Here is a 21,402-nt window from a genome sequence, read left to right as displayed (position 1 = left end):
TCTGTGTTGCTCACCAGGATATCCCAGGAAGACTCTGCTCATTGTGCTGCATGGGATGACTTTCATGCACTTGCATTTCAAGAGCAAGAACAGGGTGCATGTTTCCCTCGAAATCATTAGCTTGTGTCCACCTGCTGCTGTGCTTCGTGGTGAGGGACGGGCGAGTAGCCTCCTTGAGGCTATTCCCTTCCTTTCAAGGGAGCAGACATTTGAAATACGCTTCTCAAGAGCCCTTGGAGTCATTGAAAATGCAATCTTTAATAAAAATTAGCAATTCACCTCCCAATGTCTATTGTAGATTCACAAAGTGGATAAAGCCACTGTCTCCAGGCCTAAAGCCATACCTCCTACCCACCTAGGGCACAGCCCCTTTGCTTTCCTGGGTGGCAATGTAGGAAGAGCTGGATTCTGAACCTTGTAGGTCTCAGGCTGCTTAGAGCTCTTTCCAGGCCCCCCTGAAGGCAGAACGAATGCTACTTTCTGGATAAAAGCAGATGGAGGCCTGAAAACGAGCCCCAGACAGCTCTGGTCACTGCTGTGATGTTGAGGCACCGGGAAGCTGAGCAGACTCTGAAGCTGCAGGCACGCTGAGTCACCAGCGTTGATATTATCTGCACCAAATCATCCAGCTGCTCCCTCAGCCTACTGCAGTCATAATCCTCTCTGGCCACCACAGGGTGCCTGTGCTGGTGGGCCAGTTTGTTCCCTGTTTTGCTTTGAATTCTTGGTCCTCTTCTCAGCCATTTTGCCTAGATGCAAACATGCACACAGTCAGGTTTGGAGAGAACTGCACTGTTTCCTTGGCTGGGAAACCCAGGCACAGAGTAAATGATAGATATCTTGGCCCTATACAGTGTATTTATATACATTATATTTATATATATATATTTCTTTATATATTTATATGCCAGCCCACCTGGCCCAGGCAATGCAGAGCAGTTTAGTGCTGGTTACAGAGTTACAAATACAGCTTCTACATCCTACATTTTCAGTCTGAGCCCTGCCACCTCATCTCAGTCTTGTAAGACAGCTAAGTCTTTAGCCATTTTTCTCACTCCCTGGCTTGCTGTGCTGTCTTCGTGTGCTTGACCTTGATGGATCATTTCCTGCTGGTGGCTTTTAAACTGTTTACTACAAGCGTTTGAGTTGTAGGCTTGGCTGAAAAATCTTGGCACCTTAGAGATGCTTTATTTAGGTTCTGTATTTGATTTTGGAGATGAGTGCAGAAAGGAGGTCCTGGCTTGCCACTCGTTGTGGGAACTGTGCTGCTATGCAAAGTGGAGGAGTTGTCAGCTTCACACAGCCTTTTGAGTGCTCTGAGATGGAGGCTTTCAAGGGAGATGGCTTCAGTTACTTTGCACTCAACTAGCTGGACCTGGGCTCCCTCCATGCAGTAGCTCTGTGGAGATGCTTTGTGAGGCAGTCCCTTCCAGCAGTCTTGTGGCACAGCTCAGCTTGGGAGCCCCATAAGAGCTGGGAGGTCTGCTTCACAGGGTGCTGCTGATCAGACAGAGCCTGTCCCTGAGCCAGGTCTCTCCCCTAGGCTTTCAGCAGGTGGAGAGCTTCGTTTAGAGGCAAGGCAGTGCTGATGAGTGGCACCTCTGCTCTCCCTTTGCTCTGCTGTGGTTGTGGCAGGCTTTGCTGGAGGCTTTGAGCCAAGCTGAGTTGCTGTGCAGCACTGTTCCATGTGCAATACTGTATCGGTACTCGAAGGAACATCGTGACGTGAGCCTGTGGTGAATGCTGGGGTTTGGAGTTCCTTTGGCTGCTCAAGTGAGTTACAAATCCTACAGTTTGACTTCCTTCTTTGCCCTAGGACATCAGAAACTTAAGATTTGCTCATAAGCCTGAAGGGAGAACTAGGCGATCCATATTTGAGAACTTGATGAAGTATGCTTTCCCAGTTTCGAATAATCTGGTAAGTGTTTGGGTTTTTCTCCCCCCACCCCATTACCAAAAGATGCAGAGTGGCAGTAAGCTGTTTTGTTGAGTCTCATCTATCTGGTACAATATTCACATGGTGCGTTTTTTTGTTGAGCAAGTAGAAATGCTGATTTTTAAATCAGTCTGAAAATTAATTCTGTAGGAACTCAGATTGTATAGAGAACAGGAAAAGTCTACTGCTGTGGGGCTGGATTACTTCGTGACTGGGGAATGACACTGATCATCCTCGTACTGGATGAAAAATGTTCAAAGCACAGTGACATCCAGCAGAGATTTGCCATTAATGGTGACTGCACTGCTCCCGGATCTGGAATGCAGTTTGTCTGTTCACTGTACAGAGTCACTTTATGACTCCATAGTTGTTGCTTCAAATACTGGCTGAATCACCCAGACACTGGATAGCTGAGGTTGGAGGTCATCTGGTCCAGCCCTCTTGTTCAAGCAGGGCCACCTAGAGCAGGCTGCCTAGGATTATGATCATGTCGAAAGAGTCTAGTTCTTAATATGTAAGAGTGTTCTTGCACGCGTAGTCTTTCCTTTCTCTTAGGAAAAACTCCTTCTTGTCCATGAAGTATTGGGTCGTGGGCAAGAAGGATCGGGGTACGGAGGAAGGTACATTGTTGTTGTACAAATTACCTACTACAGCAAGTGTGGTGATCTTTTTCACAAAACCCTAAAAGAAAAGTAGTAGGGTAGGGGGAAAAAAAGAAGGACCAGTCAAGAGCTGTTACTGCAGATATTAAACATCTTGAAAACGGGCTCTGAGTGGGCTTTTAAGGACAAGTTTTTTTCTTTCAGCCACTTTTCGCGTTTGAGTACAAAGAGGTTTTTCCAGAAAACGGATGGAAGGTGTATGACCCCATTTGGGAGTACAGAAGACAGGTGAGTACCATGCCACATCCTTCCTCATCCCCTCTACTTCTCAAAAGTGAGGCTCAGTGCAGCAATACGATTACCAGTTGCATGGAACAGAGAACGATCCTGCTGACAAATGTCTTGCAAAGAGGACTAGGGCATTGTTCTCCATAGTGCAGTGACTGATGACAGCAGCACAGCTTTAGGGGTAGCAGCATCCACTGGGAGATTATTCAGGCTGCAGAAGGCTGACTTCAGGCTTTGGTAGAAAAAGACTTTTGCTCTGGCTTAGTCGTCTGCCCCTGCTGGTGGTAAGGAACTGAGGTAGCTATTTTTGCAGGTAAAGGCATCTCATTGTTGAGTTTTATGCCTCTATTTGTGCTTCTATTAGTTCTAATTCTTTCCAGATTTCTGTAAGATATCTCAAAAAGGAACCTGGGAGGAAGCAAATAGTGTAGAATGCCTTCATTTTCTTGGGGAATCAGAGCAGGGACAGTTGTAATGCATCTAGAATAGACTGGTCAAAGGTTTTAATGATTGTGAAGTCACAGGCTGTCAATTAGGAAAGCCAGCATAAAAATCAGAATGTTTCTCCCTGAGGAAAAAAAAAAAAAGTATTTATTTTTTTTATAATGAAATCATTCTTCTCATAAAATCCTCAAGTTGAGGAAACAACACGCTTTGGTGGCAGTTCTGCCCTGGATACAATAAACTTTTGCCTCATCCAGATCTGTCAGGATAAAATCAATTTTCCTGTGTAAAATTAAGACATTTACAGCCATGTAATTTAAAGATTTATTTGGATCTTGCCCATAAAACAGAAGGAAACAAGACCTATGTCCCAGTGTAGTTGTTCATCTGATTCCTAACATCCAAAACCTAGGGAGGGGATTCATTTTACTAGCTGCAGTCTTCTAAAATCTGGGCACGCCTTCTAAATTGCTTATCTAGGCCTGTCATTAACAGATGGGGAGAGAGCGCTTCACTGTTGGGGGTGATTTGTTCCCTCCTAAAATAGCTGCCTAAGATAGATCACTGGCTTCTAGGCTGCTATTTGAAAGTGAGATGAATTTTACCCCCTATCTTCATTGCAAAAAAAAAAAAAAAAAAGTATGTATTTTGCAATGAGATACCAGAATGTAAAATCACAGAGACAAACTCAGATTAGGTATGATCAGGTTGACTTTGACTAGTTATACCAGATAACGCAGAGATTATTGCTGCATTTACAGTCTTACCTCCTGGGAGTATTTTAATGATCTGTTTTATAAAGAAGGATCTGCGACCCGAGTTGTGTGGGAAGGATGTTTCGTTACAGGACTGGGAACTTTGGTGTAAAGACTACAGGGTATGTGTTTGCTATCAAAATAATCTCTATTGAAAAGCACAACATCCACTTAGCTAAGCTTCAGTTAAAAAAGACGGAGGATAAAAGACATTCTTACAATACCTGGAAAGAAGGAAGGGTGACCTTGGAGGATTTCAAGGAAAATGAATCCAGCTTCTCTGGCGTGTCTGGTTTTAGCATATAGGGCTTTTCTGGCCATAGGAGCTTATATATTGTGATTGGCCGTACCTTAGATTTGTCAGGAGCTTGGTTATACAGTGGAAGGATACAAACTTATTTAAGTGCATGAGATTTGGAGCTCTTCATGGTCTTTCTGGAAAGCAAATAAGACTTAGTGTCACGGGGTCTTTGTTTCTGGTCGTGTGAGGTTGTGTGTTAAGTATGTCATGCTCGTGATGGTGATGTTGCTTCAACATGAGCTCCTTTTGTTACGACCTGCCTTTGTATCATTTTTGAGTGGACAGGAAGAACTTAGCCCAGCTGCTTTTACGTCAAGAAACCGAACTGCTGTCCGTGTGCTAACGCCCCCAGCCATTCGCTTATATTGGGAACTGCAAAAATGAATCCCAACCGGGATATTCGCAGCCATGGCCTATCTGAATTTTATCCATGATGGGTTATGGGTCATTCCCATTCCAGATCACACAATCCATCAGTCCCAGCTTATCTCCTGAAGTGACCAACGCCAGCTGCTGAAGAAGAGGCAAACCATGCTGCGGTAGATGTTTATGTTGTAAGCTGGCCAGGAGGAGAATTTCTTCCCTTTCACTAGAGTTGATTTAGGTCCTGCAACATGAAGTTTTATTTTCCCTCCAAAACTTTAAGCTATTTCAGTCTGTTTATTTAATTTTGGCATTTATAACTATGGATGTTCAATTTATCTGTGTGAATGTCTTAGCCCTTTTTTTCTTGCTCCAGCCATGTTCTGTTAAAGCAATAACTACTGCTACAATAAATCAGGATTACGTCCTGAAATGGCAGCAGGGATTCGTTAACAGTGAAACAAAACTGGCATCATCAAATCAGATAATGGGATTACCTGTCTCTGCCTGTATGAATTGTGATCAGAAATAGAAGAGCAGGACGCGTGCACTATCTGCAGGACCTTTTGGAATTGGTTTAAAAGCTAATACAGAAGAGGTGGCCTGGGGCATAAGCAACCCAGCAGTATGGTCAGGCGTTAACTTGGTGCATTTTAGGCAAGGCCAGTTGGTTCCCTGTGGGAGCAGGGACACAGAGAGGGGAGCAGAAGCCAACTACAAGGCATCCAGAAAAGACTTTTAGAGGAGGATCCACGGTAGGATCTCTGTCTACACTGGTAGACGTGGCAAGTTCTGCGTGTGGTAAGGATTTTTTTCAGATTAATATAAGTGTGTTGATACAATAGAGATCGTAGCAATTAGGAAAGACATTCAGCAAACCTCCAACTTCGCTGCTAGTGTTCTTGGGAAAGATGGAAATATGTAACTTATTAAAAATCTGCGATTGTGTAAAACTACGGGGAGTAATAAACAACCTGTGGAGAACAAAAGGAACTCAGAGAGATTTGGGATTTAGTCAGTAAATGGAATCACATGTGGCAAATGAAATTTAAAACTGAAATTGCTCCCTGATTTTTATTACACACGGGCTGGCAGAGTATGAAACAGAATTGCAAAGTGAGTAAGACTCAGTTGAAACCAAAAGGCCTTGAGATGCCTTTGGAGTAACTTAAAGCTTTCATTTTCTTTAACAAGGTGGGGAGGATTTGGAAAATATTACAAGGGGTTGTGAAGCTGGAAATGTGTGATGTTTCCCTACAGAAGTTGTGCTTGTCTAATCCTATGCTCTGGTCTAAAGTACCAGGGAGCCACAGAACAGGGCTGTGGCTGCTGCTTTCAGAGAAAGCATGTGGAAATGAATTATTTAGAAGAGAAGCTGGAAGTGGCAAGCATCGGTTCACAACTGGAGTGGGGGAGTTAGAGCCTGAGAACAGAAACCTACAGAGGAATGGTGTGCACAATTTAGGAGAGAAAAATGAGAATTGAATTGTTAAATGTCCTGTAGTTTAACAGATTCTGCTTATGCAAGGTGTGTCTCTTCTGCAAAACAGGTCACAGCTCTCTTGTGACAAGTGGAGACAACCTGGGCTGAGCACATGGCAGAGGGCCAGCTTGGCTCTGGCAGCTCTACCCTCTGTTGGTGCAGGGATGTGCCTGAGCAGCTGATTTGCTCAGCCTCTTGGTATCTCATGGCCCAAAACCAGTTTGGGAGAGGAACGACTGGTCTGTAACTCAGGATCCTCCTTGCCTTGCTTAGGGTGTACCTGCGTGGCTAAGCTCAGCATCAGTCAGTTGGGTCCAGCAGAGAGATCCTGCCCAGCAAGGACATGATGTTTTTTTCCTGTCAATGCAAGATTGTCATCTGCTTAAATTTAAATGTGTCTGTATGCTTTGCAAGGTGCTGATTTCAGTGCTGTGCTGGTTTGTCTTCAGCAGTTTCAACCTGTGGACAAAGTGAACTCTAGAAGGCATGCAGCATGTAGGTCAAGTGATAACTGAGCATGGGCAGCTGAAGTAAGGCAGGGGTGACTAGCCAGAGGAACACTGAGTCTGCTTTGTGCGTGGAGATGATGCAACAGCTGTGTCTTTGTGGTTAGATGACGTGGCTGTAAGGAACATAACTGAGCACTGTGGCAACTTTGTGAGTTCAGGCATAGCTTCAGTCTCTAACATGTCAACTAACATGGTTATTTGGCAGCCACGTTCCCCAGCAGCTTCTGGAGTGTTGTACCCTGTTAGTGAGGCGTGCTTGGGTTCCTCCTGCAGGTGCTCCTGGTGCTGGTCCTGAGCCTTCAGATGATTCCTGAGTTGCGTCTGTGTCAGTTTGGGTTGACTTGATAGTAGGCTTCTGGGTGCTTACCACTTACCAGGAAGCAATGAAATGCATCTTATATAAAGCACACTGGTATTTCCTCACATCATGCTTAGCTTTTTCTATTGATTCCAGCTGGAGAAAGTGCAAATCTGAAGCAACACAAATAAATGCATTAGTTACACCGCGTCACAGCAACTGTCCTGGGAAGATGTGAGTTCAGCTCCTCTTCCAGCCCACTTTGTTTATTTCTGCTTGCTTCAAGTCCTTAGAGAGAGTCATGATCTGAATCCCAAGTCCTCTTTGGGTGGTGCTGTGATTCAAGGCTCCTGTGCCGGGGAAAGCAGACATCCCCTGTGATTCAAAGGAAGTGAAAACCTCAGTGACACACACCCTTTTCTTTCTCGGGAGGATGTCATGGATTTTCTTGGTCTGGGCTATTGCAGAGGAAGGATTTCATTTGGATTTGTCACGGTGGCAGCAAGAGTGGCAGCCGCAAGACTTGGAGCTTTGGAGGTGTCAGTTCTGGGCTAAGCAGCCTGTGCTGGAGCCATCCTGCCCAGTGCTGTGAAGAGGATGCTTTGCAGTGCCACTGACTGCTTAATCTTCTCTGTGAGCATCAGTAGAATGAAAGGAAGCTCTTCTCCCATGCAACTGCTTGTCAGCCCCTGTTTTACTTGCCAAGACTGTGCCGAGAGTATGGTTTTGATTCAAATTCGGAGGTGGAGGGGTTGAAATCTCTGAGCATTGCTGATGGATGCGGCACAGTCACGTACTGTGAGAAACATCTCAAATAATTTTCTTCAGACAGGATCTTCTGTGAAGCTATTTTATTTGTGATTGCAATGGCGGGCGTCCTGTCAATCAGGAGTGCATTTTAGTAAACAAATACTAACCTTTTATTCCCTATTACCCGACACCTGATCACTTCCCCTGCTTCTGCATTGGCTGAGTACTACAGGTTCACAAGCTACTCGATGCTCCTCTATACCACATATGTACAATTTTTCTTTTTTTCAATGTTTTAATTTCTCCTTTCTTATGTTTTGAGAACTTGTGATCTTTTGTTTTACTGTTCTCACACTGTTCTTCTTGTTTTTCTCAAGCTTCCTCCTTATTTTGGAACAGTGGGGCCTTCTGCTGTCCACTTACCTACTTAGCATTTCTCCTTACTATGACTGCACAGCTACCTTGGAATACAGAAGATTAGTTCTCTGCTGCAAAAACACAACTTAGTTTCTCACAGTACTCATTAGGGTAGGACTGAGGACAATTTAGTCATTTACTGTTAGTTCACTTCCAGGTAGCAATCTGTTTGATCACAGCTGATGGACGGTGCCAGCTTTCCCCTGGCACAGGAGCCTTGCGCTGCACCACCTCCCAGTCCTGCTGTTCCCTGGCTGACTGTAGAGCTGGGGGACCCAGGAGGTCTCGGCCTTACTACGTACAGCACATGCTGAGCATAGCATCACAGAATCATGAGGGTTGGAAAGGGCTTCCGAGATCATCTGGTCCAACCATCCCCCTACCACTGAACCATGTCCCCAGGCACCACGTCCAACCTCTCCTTGAACACCCCCAGGGACGGTGACTCCACCACCTCCCTGGGCAACCCGTCCCAATGCCTGACTGCTCTTCCTGAGGAGAAATGTCTCCTCATTTCCAACCTGCACCTCCCCTGGCACAACTTGAGGCCATTCCCTCTAGTCCTGTCACTAGTTACCTGTAAGAAGAGGCCGACCACACCTTTCAGGTACCTGTAGAGAGCAATGAGGTCTGTCCTGAGCCTCTTCTTCTCCAGACCAAACCCCCCAGTTCCCTCAGCCGCTCCTCATAACCCTTGTGTTCCAGGCCTTTCACCAGCTTCGTAGCCCTGCTCTGGACATGCTCCAGGGCCTCGATGTCCTTCTGGTACTGAGGGGCCCAAAGCTGAGCACAGCACTCGAGGTCAACGCTTCTCATGAAGTTAACTTTAAGACAAAAGCAGTTGGTCTTGCAGGGCTCATACCTATCAGTATGTTTAGTCTGTGTGTATGTATAGTTTATTCAAGGTTTCTGCCACTTTTTTGGTTTCAGACAGCACCAAAACCAGCTTTTCTCTGAGGTTTTTGGACACCCATGATCCTGGCAGCTCTAACTCCTCGTAGCAGCATTTCCTCAGGGCGGGCCTCAGGCCCGGGGGTGGTTCACGAGCTGGGTGTGAGCAGTGTGAGACAGGAGGCCTGTCCTCTGCCCCCTCAGTTTTCTGTCCAGGACCTGCTCTGACAGGATGAGCCACTGCTCCCATGGGGAACTGCCTGCTGCTGGGGCGGGTCAGCCCTAATTACCACAGCTCATCTGACCGGGGTTAGGTTTGTCATTTATTTCCCCTGGGAGCCTTGGCAGCGGTAATCAGCCTCCCACCACCCTCCTTAAAGTGAAGCGGTGTTTATTAGAGCAAAAGCGTGTATTAGGAGCTGATCGTCCTCTAAAACAGGCTCTCTGCTCAACACCCTGGCCATACTCACTGCACAGAGGATCTGTAGTAGATGTGTCTTCTCCCAGAGATGCTCAGTGTCAGTGCTCACCCCCAGCATGTGTCTAAATCTCTCTGTGCGGGCATGCAGCAGGAACCGCACCGTTTTGATCTGCTGCCTCCCAGCGTTGGCCAAGCTACATCAGCAGGTTTTCAGGATCCTGTTGTGCTTCAGGAGTTACCTGGATGGAGGGCATTGCTTGGGAAGCTGTGAGTTGCTTCTCACCCAGGGCACGCTGAGTTCAGTGTGTGCCTGAGTCAGAATGACACAGCCAGAGAGCTTAGGCTGAGGGGAACACTGCAGGTACACATCCCTGTCCTGATCACATACAGACACACAGCTGGAAACATGCAGTTATGAGGCTATTGGTGGTTTTAGGGGATTGCACAGCTGTGCCACAAGCACTGAATAAGGCCCAAAAGAGAAGGACCCTTTGCTGTTTTCCTATCCAAAATGCCCCTGAGCAAACAGCACTTGATACACTCCTGTGCCATACAACAGTCCTTATTTACAAATGGAAAGTCTTTGTCGACCCAGCAGTTTCTTTATGTCCCTTGGCATTGATTTTTGAGGTTTCTACTGCCTGCTCTCCCTTCTGACCTCCCCTCCATCCTGTCTGGGAGCTCTGCTTTCTGTCTCCAGTTGCCACTCACCACGTTTGAGCTGAGTGCTGTGGGAGGAGTGGGGCTGTCAGCCACCAGTTCTGCCCTGCTCCTGGCCCTCCCCTAAACACCACTGTGAGAACAGGAGTTATGTTAAAGAAGCTCTCAGGGGATCACCTCATCTGTAGCCTCCACGGTTCGTTTGCCATGGATCAGCCTGCCTGCAGTCTTCTAATTTTCGTTTTCTTAATTGACTTGAGCAAAACATCTACTTCTCTGAAATGCTAGTTAGATAATGCAGTCTTGGGCTCCAGCCCCAGAAGTCCTTCATTAACAAAAGTTTCCTTGAATTTCAAGTCTTGGAATTTGACTGTGCCAAGGCCTCAGAGCAACTTGTTTGCTAACCTGCTGTTGTTTTCTCTTCAGGGAATTCCCAACGAAAGCTGGAGGTTGACCAAGATTAATGAGCGCTACGAGCTGTGTGATACGTACCCTGCCATTCTAGCTGTGCCCGTAAACATTCCCGATGAGGAATTAAAACGAGTAGCATCTTTCAGATCAAGAGGACGCATACCAGTGAGTGCAACAAGAGAAGCTTCTTTGATGTGGTTTAGTTACATACCTTTGGGCCATAAATAATGCCAAGATCAGGCTGAGTGGATTCCAGGGACCAAATAAATGGTCAATGGATAATAAAAGTGACAGCAGCATGTTTGAGGAGTTAGAAAACAGCATTATCTGCTGGAACTACTGTTGTGAAAGAGATGTAGACTAAACCAAAATGAGGAGATAAGATAACTTAGCACAACCCAGACTGAATCTCAGTTCCGTTCCTGGGAAATGCAGAGTAGTCCTGTTTGGTTGTTGACATTTGTCTGGCCTGCTCTTACTTTCAGGACAGAGGAATATTAGGGATACTCGTTGTGAAAATGCTTATTAAGTCAACCAAGACAAATGACATCACTATGATGTTTATTTCAGCAGTAACAGAAAATGGACTGTTTTACTTCTCAACCTTACAGAAAATTAGATCTGTTCCCAAAGTGCTTACATTTTCTATGGTGTAACATGGAGAAAGACATAGCCCAGTGATTGTAGCGTGAAAAGGTGTGTTTGTGACTCATACAACAGTGAGAAAATGTTCAGACTTAAGCCTATTCAGTCACCTCTTGTTTGTTTCAACTTTGGGAAGGTAACCAGAATGAATAAGTACAGTAAGTTTCATTCAATCACGATTTAATGGATTCCAGCCTTTTGGAACCAACTAATGTATGGCAGGGTCCCAGAGCAAGCCATTGCAGGTAAAACACTTCACTGGTTTAATGAATCCATATTTTCCCTCATTTCTTTCTCATTTGTTTCCACAGGTATTGTCATGGATTCACCCAGAAAGTCAAGCAACCATCACTCGCAGTAGCCAGCCAATGGTGGGAGTGAGTGGCAAACGAAGCAAGGAAGATGAAAAGTACCTTCAGGCCATCATGGATTCTAATGCTCAGTCCCATAAAATCTTCATATTTGATGCAAGGCCTAGTGTGAACGCAGTAGCCAACAAAGTAAGTTTTGTTTTTTTTTTTTATTTCCTTTCTCAAAAGCTGGGAATCTAGAGCACATATCACACCAACATTTCAGATCATTCCTCAGGATCACAAAGGGTTTTCCACTCAGGATACATGCACACTGATCTGATCTGCTAGGTAAGAGATTTGCTAGACAAGATTTTCTAGACAGTTTTACTCCTGTACTGGTAGCAGTAGATGTCAGCATGACTGCTAAAGGTCCATTTGGATTAATCCATAAATCAAAATGAGATTGGAAGGGGAAAAAACAAGGTGGCTGAAAAAGACACAGGCTACTGAGGTCAGTAGTATCTGCCAGAGAGACTCTAGCATGCTGAATCATGTATGTCACCATCCTTTACTCCACGTAAGCTGAAAAGCTGCCTCCTCTGGCTGTACCAGACTCTGTCCTTGCTAACCCTGAAGGGAGCAGGAGATGTTCAGCACATCTGAAAATAAGGCATCGTGATCTTTAATTTCAGAAGGAAGCTGGGGTTCTCTAATGGCCAGGAACATCACTCTGTTCTTCCTGCTGTTGTGTTTCATGCAGTCACTGTAATCCATGTTTTGATGGTAGAACTGCTTTGCTGCACTAATGTTGAATTATTTTTTACTTTCCCACTACTTAGGAAAGGCAATTAGTGTGTGGGATATACTCCTCTGTAATAGAATGGTAAATTTGTAAATGACAGAGTAGTGAATCTAATGAGCTAGCAGCTTGAATGGGGAAAAATGATAATTACTGAGGAAAAGAAAGCTTGTAATGTGATATTATCCAGTAAAAGTTATAGCATTCATTACTACTGCAGGAAAGAGAGACAAAGTGTGTCCATGTACATGTTTGTTCTCAATTGTAAAATAAATCCAATGTTTTCTGCCTGCTTTAGATAGAAGCCACTGGGGTATTTTGTCAGCTGATACCTGCTCAGGACAAACTATTGGGATCAAATATCAAATATGCTTTCACTTAGCTAATTTTCTATGGATTTTGTTTTTCTTCAGGCTAAAGGAGGAGGCTATGAGAGTGAGGATGCCTATCAGAACGCAGAATTAGTGTTCCTGGACATTCACAATATTCATGTCATGAGAGAGTCGCTGAGAAAACTGAAGGAAATTGTGTATCCCAATATTGAGGAGACTCACTGGCTGTCTAATTTAGAATCCACTCACTGGCTCGAGCATATCAAGGTATGCATCCACTGGATGAAGCTGAGTAGTCACAGGTTTGTACCAGTCTGTTCATTGGGAAATATTATCCAGAGCTAACTCCAGTGACAGACTTTCAATTAATAAGGAATTTCAAGATTAAAAATGTTGCTTTTAAATGTTAAATTTATGTTAAAATGTTAAATTTACAAAACCAGTTTCCTGGAATGGGGAATTTTGAAGAGGTTGGAAGTAGAACAGAAGAGGGAGGTTTTGAAATACTGAAAGATGGTGTTTTCAAAGTGAAGTGTGTTCCTGGGTAATGTGTAATCATAAAAACCCTTGGTAGAGCACAAGAGTCCCAGATCTTCCAACCTCTTTACTCTGGGATTTGTGGCATCCTGGTGTTACTGCCTGGCCCAGACCAGCAGGTGCTGGGAGTTCTGCCCTCTCAGCCTTCCAGGAATCCAAGCAGAATCAGAATGACCAGGGCAAAATGTTCCAGCTTCTACAAATGTTGGCTTTCAGACTAAGCTCTGTCCAGATCACACCATGTCTGCCTGTTAATGCAGAAAGGAGCCAGTCTGCTTCTTGAGCAGTTGCAAAGCAATGACCAGTTGTTTTCATGTTCAGACACAGAATGCTCCTGGGCTCAAATCTTGACCTGTCCAGAGACTGAGCGTAGTGCTGGGGCTCTTCTAGAGTTGTGCCTGCATTGTGGTTTAGATATGTTGGCATCTTGGTGGAACAAAAAATGCGTTCACCAATTTGCTGTCCTAGTTATGAAGTAGTTGGAACTGCTTTGCCATTCTCCTTGAGGCAGACGGAGCCCTTGGTGTGCCCTGTGTTGTCAGTAGCCATTTCTCACGCATAGTTTCTGTTCCAAAGAGATTTTTGTAACTTTTTTTTTTTCTCTTGTCCCAGCTCATTCTTGCTGGAGCCCTTCGGATCGCTGACAAGGTGGAGTCAGGGAAGACATCTGTGGTTGTACACTGCAGCGATGGCTGGGACCGGACAGCCCAGCTCACTTCCCTCTCTCTGCTCATGTTAGATGGCTACTACCGAACCATCAGGGGCTTTGAAGTACTGGTGGAGAAGGAGTGGCTGAGCTTCGGCCACAGGTTTCAGCTGGTGAGTTACTACCCCTTGGAAGGGACTGAACAGAAAGTTATTGCCCACCTTGAAATCAGAAGGATTTCTGCTGGGAGTAGGCAGGGACCACTTTTTTATTTTGTCTGTCTTTCTTAGTTCAGTCCATTTTCTGAAACCGCTCAGACACTGCCATCTAACAAAGGCCCTAAGAGGCTGGGGATTTTGTTGGTGGCCTTGATCTCACATTTTCTTTGGGGGAGTCTTGTTAATTGTTCAGGCAAAGGACCAACAGCTTGAGTAGTTTGTGGACGAGTGCCTGGAGTCTTCAGAGGGGCAGCTTTGTCAACCTGTGGCTTGGCTGTTTGTTACCATTTGCGTTGATGGAAATTGGGAGGACACTTAAATAGTATTCTTCGTCTGTGTTGCTATCGTGTTTTGCTCATAGCTGTTCTCTTGTGGTTGTTTAATTTTGGCAAGGCCTAGAACAAAGTCTGTTTACAACATAGGCAACAGCAGTGTGCTCGAATGCTGTTCACCACTTCCAAAGAAGGCAGGATAACTGAAGCACCATGTAACTAAGGGGTCAGCATCAGCAAAACTGTTACCTGGTGTTTAACTACAAGCATTTTAGCTTCCAAGTCTGTAAAAGGGAGATGGCATCGATTCCCTCTGCTAAGAGAACAGTGTTACAGAGGAGTTGGGGATTGCTCCGTTACTTACATGCTCTTGTTCTGTCTTTGCACAGTGCTGAGGGCTCGCGGGTAATACATGCCAGCAATGTACTATCCTAGGAATAAGGAATCTTGCCTCATGCCTTATCCAAGGCCACACAGCCGGGGCTGGAGGCCTGCTTCTGGGGCTCCTTTCATAATTGCCTCTCTGGAGGTGGCAGGAGATGGGCTGGGTTGCTGTTTGTACAGGGCTTGGAAGCTGCGAGGTGTTGCATGATGGTTATCACCACACGCTGTGGCTGTAGGTAGTGGTTGGATCCAGCACACGCTCCTACTGCAGTAGCCAGGACAACAGCTGCAACCGAAGCAAAAAGCTCTTTTTTTTTTTTTTTTTTTTTTCCTCCTTCTGAACTGTAGCTATTAACTGAAATCAGTGCCAGCATAGCATCTGGAGCCTCTACTCAAACAACTCTTGTTTTAATTTAACATGGAAATATCCCCCTAAAGAAATTTCACTTCAAAGACTAAGGGAGTAGCTATCATTTACTCCTTTACCCACTAATGAGGACAAAGCAAAATCAAGATTCATTTGAACCTTCTAAGAGCTGTTGATGCAGGCTTGGGTGACAGAGATGAGACCCCCACCTTTTCCCCACGAAGCCCTGAGTGACTCCTGTTCGTTGTCCTGCTCTGTTTCAGAGAGTTGGCCATGGAGATAAGAATCATGCAGACGCGGATCGCTCTCCTGTCTTCCTCCAGTTCATCGACTGCGTCTGGCAAATGACAAGACAGGTAAATTGCTGGGTGGCACACGTGGCTGCAAAGCTAAGGTACATTTGCAGCCAAGCACGTTGCTCCTCATTCGTGCTCGAGTTACAGAGCCAGGAGCCAAGTTCCTCACTCAAAATCAGGCATGGCAGAGGCATAGTTTAGGAGGGAAACCGTATGGCTGGTGGGAGTTTTTATCCCTATGTGTGTGGGGCCTGGGAAATCCTTATGGTCTGCTGTGATCTCTCTGCTGTATTTTGAAGCAAATACCAGCAGTGATCAGGCAGTTGACTGAAAAAATCAGGCTCATTATGGACTGTAACAGGTGAAATGGGGGGTAAAAAAAGGATCCCACTATACATGAAGCCGTACTGTATCCAGGCAGAGAAGAAGGGAGGATTGCCTTCCTCAGAAGTCACGTCCCTTGTGCTCTCCTCAGAGCTCTGAGGAGCCCAAGTCCTGATGTGCAGCCAGCGAGGCAGCGACCAGGGCAGTCTGGGGAGAGAAGGGTGTTTTCCGAGGGAGGAAGGCCTCCAGCTGGCCTCTCCGTCTCCCCAGCACATCTTGCACATCCACGCCGTGCGCTGCGTGCATTCCTCCTGCCCCTTCGTGGCGCGCCAGTTCTCCCTGTGACGTCTGATTGTTCTGCGTGGTACCTCAACAGCAACCACGGCCCCATCCGCACAGCGCCGTTCGTCCTGCTGCTCGGTGGTGCATGGTGCCTCCCTCTGGAGAGGCGCTCTGTTGGGCACACAGGTTATTTCCTTTTGGCGCCAGGGAATTTCGGTTTCTTTTAATGTGTTATTTCACATATGCTCCAGCTTTTTGTCCACGCCCTCGTTGCATGGTCTGTCGTAAGGGGCAGAACAAGCTTTGACTTGAAGCGGCACTGAGTGTGTGTAAACACAGCGGTCAGACCCTTCGGACCTCTGGCTTCTGCTCAAAATTCTTCTCTGCACATGTAAAGCAGCTTTCCAAGAGAGACTCTTGCTCCTGGAAGGAACAAATATGATACCAAGTATCCAGACAGCCAGAGAACAGAGACAAATCCTGTTTTAGTAATGAGACGAAGACCACAGAGTGGGAGAATTTTATTTTATTTTATTTTAGGTGATTTACTGTTTTCTGTTTTTGTCCAAAGTTTCCTACAGCCTTTGAGTTCAATGAGTACTTCCTGATAACCATCCTGGATCACCTGTACAGTTGTTTGTTTGGGACGTTCCTGTGCAGCAGCGAGCAGCAGAGAGTGAAGGAGGTAAGGCTGCTTCTCTCCAAGGTGAAGGTGGCATGCTGCGATTGCTTCTGCTGGCCAGGTGTTGCCTGAGAAATTGCTTGAGCCCTCAAAGCGAGTCGTAGGTGCAGTTCTGGGTACTGTGTCTGCTGCTGTCAGCTGGGGATTTTATGTTTCAGAGCACCACCATTGCCTTCTGGACAGGTCCACTCTTCTCAGCGTGGCCTTCGGCTACTTGCTGCTGGCTCAGTAGCTCCTGGCGTTTCCCAACTAGCTAGAAATCCAGCGTTCCTCTGAACTTCAGTTTGGTTTAACCTTCTCTGTGGAAACTGGTACCTTTTTGCCCCCCCCATTCTCCTTGATGTGGTCCCTTTAGCAGGCTGCTCTAGGTTTGTTGGTGACCAGCTCCCGGGGAGCTGTGTGTAGCTGTGTACAGCCAGATACATTCAGACGCTGCCCTGCTCAACCCCAGCTGGGAATCGGAAGGAAAGGGAACAGCATGGAAAGGCAACAAGCGTTCTCTCTCCTACCTGAGGACGAGGGATTTTATCACTGAGAGGTTGCAGCCCAGCATCCCCGAGGACAGCGCTGTGTGGGCCTGCTGTGATGGCGTTTGACAGCTCACCAGTTTAAAAACTAAACTAAACTAAACTTACTGCCGTACAGAAGCAATGGCATTATTCAGACGTGAAATCAGAGTCCCTGTTTCTCTGGAGTCCACAGTGATTGAATAATTATGATTTCCAGAGATGAAAACCTGCCTGCTGTTTGTGGCTTTGGCTTTTTTGCTTTTTGTTTTTTCTTCTAAGGCCTCAGCTTAGTGAGGTACTTAATCTACGAAGCCCTTCAACTCCGGTTTCACTGGGACTATTCACAGGCCTAATTACTCCACTCCATCAGGGCCTGAGTCAAACGTGGTGGATGGTTTTGTTTTTTTCCTCTTTCCCCTCCAATTCCATACTCCAGCAAGTCCTCCTGGAGCTCTTTAAAGAGCTGAAGTTTAACCAAGGCGCTGAGGGTTCACGCACCAGTTCTGCGGTGTCCCCTTTGCTGCCCCAGTGGCGATTCCTGGGCTGTACTGGGAGCTGGGTGCTGTGCCAGGGCACATGTGTGTGCCTGCCTGCAGGCATCCATGCGCTTCAATTACAGAAACCACATCAAAAGAAGATTGTTTTTCTTTTTTTAAGCTACACGAAAGCAATCAGATCTGTATTAATGACAGGCACATGTATACGCTGTTGTAAGCACTCCTAAAGCTTTTGGAGATAAATGCTAGCATTCGTATGGGAAATAAAACCTCCTCTGCCCCTCCTGTTGCAGGGCCTTCCGAAAAAGACCGTGTCGCTTTGGTCTTACATCAACAGCCAGCTCGAGGACTTCACCAACCCCTTGTACGTCAGCTACTCCAACCACGTCCTCTACCCCGTGGCGAGCATGCGCCACCTCGAGCTGTGGGTCGGCTACTATATCCGCTGGAACCCCAGGATGAAGCCCCAGGTACCAGGCTTGTTTCACTTTCTTCCGAGGATTCTGCTTTCCTCTCCCTCTGTGCGAGTCCTAATGCTGTCGTGGTGGAGCTCCAGGCCTTTAAAGCACGAGAAGTATCGTTCAAACTTAAGCTGCCACCGCTTACATCTAAAAACAAAAGCCTAAATTCAATGGCATGCGAATTCAGAGCAGCATTTCAGCTGGCTGGTGCTTGGCTGGAGATCGCCACCTTGTGAGAACTGCAGGAGCTGAAGCTGCTAAGCAATTTGTAAAATAGTTTTGAGGAGCTGCAAAAGTATCCAAGTGTCTCTTCTTTACAAAAAGAAAACCCTAAAGACCCAAGACTTGTTTGGGTATCTGAGCTTTGGGGCTGCAATTAGATTACTGGCAGTAGGAACCTGCTGCTCATTTTGTCTGGCTGCAACTTTGATAAGAGCAGAACTGGCTTTGCCAAGGCAGGCACCTGAGACGAGCAGTGTGATTATGGCCCTAAATGCTTAAGTTGCTTTTAGATAGAAGGGAGACAAATTCTACCCCAATATCTAGCTGAAGTTAGCAAAGTTTTGCAAATCTGGACCCCAAAACACTTTTCAGTACTGTTTAACAGCCAGGGCTATGCGAAAATCCTTAAAAAACTTTATATTGCTCTTTTCCCCAAAGCTCTGAAGTTGTGGCTGGGCTGAGATTCCAAGGCCAGTGTCTCCCAGAAATGTGAGATCAGAGCTCTGTAATTGTCATCTTTCAAAATAACCTCTTAAGTTTTGTTTAGCCGCTGTTAGTGTAGCTGCATGCGTTGGATAAAGTAAGAGTATCCCCAAGGTACCACTGCGTGGCTCAGCTTCCCACTTCCACCCTTCCCTCCCAGCACTCAGCTCCGTGTTTCCTTGCAGGAGCCTGTCCACAATCGCTACAAGGAGCTTCTTGCCAAGCGGGCTGAGCTGCAGAAGAAAGTGGAGGAACTGCAGCGAGAAATCACCAACCGCTCCACCTCGTCCTCGGAGAGAGCTGGCTCTCCCGCGCAGTGCGTCACCCCCGTGCAGACTGTTGTATAACACTGACTGTTTTTTTTTTGCCAACTACCTTCCCAAGACCACCGGGACAGCTTTTCTGAAACCCTCCGGATTCCCATTACGGTGTCTGGGAGACACCGACCTATTTATTTATTTCTCTCCAGGATAATTTATTAGTACTGTAGCACTAGAGGAAGCTTAAGCAAAAACAGAGGAACAACCGAGGCCCCCTATGCAATTAACCTTCTCAGTGGCTAGGTGAGGATACAAGCTACTTGCACTTGCCACTTAAAAGAAACCCAGAACTCTTTTTTTGCTCACTTGTGTTGGAAATCACTTTACTTTCAAAAAGGGACTGTGTGCTAGAACGAAGTACTATGTAGGAAAAATGTCTACTCAGGAGTTTGAAAAAGCTCCCCTCTGCTAAAGGTTTTGAATCTTTGCAAGAGCCTTGAATACACCTGTGTGAAGTCATCAAAGTGCAGTATTAACAGCTGCATAGCAGCGCAAGGGGGTTTGCCAACACACACAGAGTAGTGCTAGAAGCCAGAACATATCAGTTATTTTTCCTTTGACCTAGATCTAGGAAGCCATGTAAGCGATGCCTTATTTAAGAAAGGGCATCTTCTACCCAGAGAAACAGTGGTAGAGGAGCAACCTCCATGACTTAACTTTATAGGACTATGTTTACTTCCATCTCTGCAACTAGATTTTTGCTCATGGTTTACATGGATCATGCCAGGGTATAAATTAAAGCACCTTTGTTCCTGAGGGATGGAGCAGAGCAAGGCTCCCTCGGTGCTTCCTGCAGCTCTCTGTTCTCCAGTGCCTCAGCCACAGCAGGAGGAAGGTAGGGGGATGCCAAGGGGCACACAAACTGCTGGGAGCAGTCATTTCATTTTGCTTGGGTAAGCGTAATTAGTGGTGTTTGTGCTTCTGTGCAGGCTCATAGTGGCATATTTAACAGAAAATTGAGTTATTTAACTAATAGAAGCAACCGTATCAACCAAAGAAGCCTTTTTGCCTACACTGCGACTGGTACTTCACACCACTCTGGTAGACTAAACAGCTTAGCTGGTTTCTGAGCCCTAGCATTGAAGTCTTTTTCCTCATAGCACTCTTCAAGAATTAGTGGCACCTGCCTAAACTTAAGTACAAACTCAAGTTTTAATACAAACTTTTATTGTAGAAGTAGTGATGAAAAACATTTGGTGAAACCACACCTGCTGCATTGCTTCTCAGACACAGAAATAAGGGGCTGTAGGTGGTAGGGCTTACACTGCCATGGCACATCTGCAAGGATCTCCATTCACTCCAGGCTGCTTCTCACCTCTGCAAGGAAGGAAATCATGCATGGCTTGGGCTGGGTCCCTGTGCTGCTCATACAACAGGGTCCCACACCATGGGCTGCTGCTTAATCTGCTCATCAGTATGCTTTTACTCTTAGCCTTTCTACCAAGATCGGTATTTTTGAGAGGGTAGAAGAGTGGACAACTCACAGATCAGGAATTGCCTTCCAAAAGCCACATTCCACCTACAGAATGACTTCCAGCTGCAGTCTATTTCTACCTGCTCTGCTGCAATCAGCATCTCAGTGCTCTGAGGGAAATCCACTGCCACCTTCTGACAGAATGATTAACAGCTCGTGTAGCACTACTGCGGTTGTACAGGGTGGGCTGAGAGTTCATGGCTTAACAGTGCACAGAACCCCCACAAAATAGCTTCTGAAGGACTTGAACTCGCTTTAAGGTTGAAGGGCAGACATGCTCTTATGTACAATCACTCTAAGACAGCTCATAGCTTTATTGTCTATTAGCTAATTGGCTGTGTGTATATGTTGCTTTGTTTTTTTAATGAAGGCTGTTTGGTTTCTTTAACACTAATAAAAATAAGCTAAATGGATTGAGCTCTTCTTGGGATTGTGTTTTCAGCTCCATGGTTAGCAAAAAAAGGTGTAGGCACGTGAACAAGAATAGCACTGACCTTAGCATGTCAAATCCAAATCTTACTCCTCCTTACTCATACAGCTGGGTTTACAAAATGCTCTTATTCCAGCGCTGAAATTTAGAATCGCAGGGAAACAACTGCTCTTTGGACAAGTTTCTCTTACCCTGTACAGACCACTTTCAGCACAGATACACTATATGGCTGCATGGTAGTACAAAGTCATTCCTAGAATGACAACGAACCCATCTCTGCAATTTATAGTGCTTTAGCACAGGAACTTCTGTGAAAGAGGAACATTCACATTTCTCCATGGAACTCACATTAAGTCCATCTTCAGGGGGATAATTTGGGATCAACAGCTCAGGGCTTACC

At 45.9% G+C, this 21,402-nt stretch overlaps 1 protein-coding gene across 3 annotated transcripts in view; it reads left to right on the top strand.

Annotated features, from left to right (window-relative positions):
• Positions 1 to 20,985, top strand: part of MTMR2 (myotubularin related protein 2) — a 59,257-nt gene extending 38,272 nt beyond the window's left edge. For all 3 annotated transcript variants that reach the window (XM_084299727.1, XM_084299728.1, XM_084299729.1), the window contains 10 exons: positions 1,817 to 1,918; positions 2,743 to 2,826; positions 10,545 to 10,694; positions 11,486 to 11,674; positions 12,680 to 12,865; positions 13,748 to 13,954; positions 15,286 to 15,378; positions 16,496 to 16,609; positions 17,906 to 18,082; positions 18,964 to 20,985. In XM_084299727.1, coding sequence (XP_084155853.1) covers positions 1,817 to 1,918; positions 2,743 to 2,826; positions 10,545 to 10,694; positions 11,486 to 11,674; positions 12,680 to 12,865; positions 13,748 to 13,954; positions 15,286 to 15,378; positions 16,496 to 16,609; positions 17,906 to 18,082; positions 18,964 to 19,125 — 1,464 coding nt within the window. In that variant the 3' untranslated portion in view covers positions 19,126 to 20,985. The remainder of the gene's footprint in view (positions 1 to 1,816; positions 1,919 to 2,742; positions 2,827 to 10,544; positions 10,695 to 11,485; positions 11,675 to 12,679; positions 12,866 to 13,747; positions 13,955 to 15,285; positions 15,379 to 16,495; positions 16,610 to 17,905; positions 18,083 to 18,963) is intronic.
• Positions 20,986 to 21,402: the final 417 nt, after the last annotated feature.

The sequence above is a fragment of the Netta rufina genome (assembly GCF_964035555.1).
Source record: "Netta rufina genome assembly, chromosome: 1".
NCBI lineage: Eukaryota > Metazoa > Chordata > Aves > Anseriformes > Anatidae > Netta > Netta rufina.
Note: the sequence above shows the minus strand (reverse complement) of the source record. Positions and strands in the feature narration are given on the sequence as shown.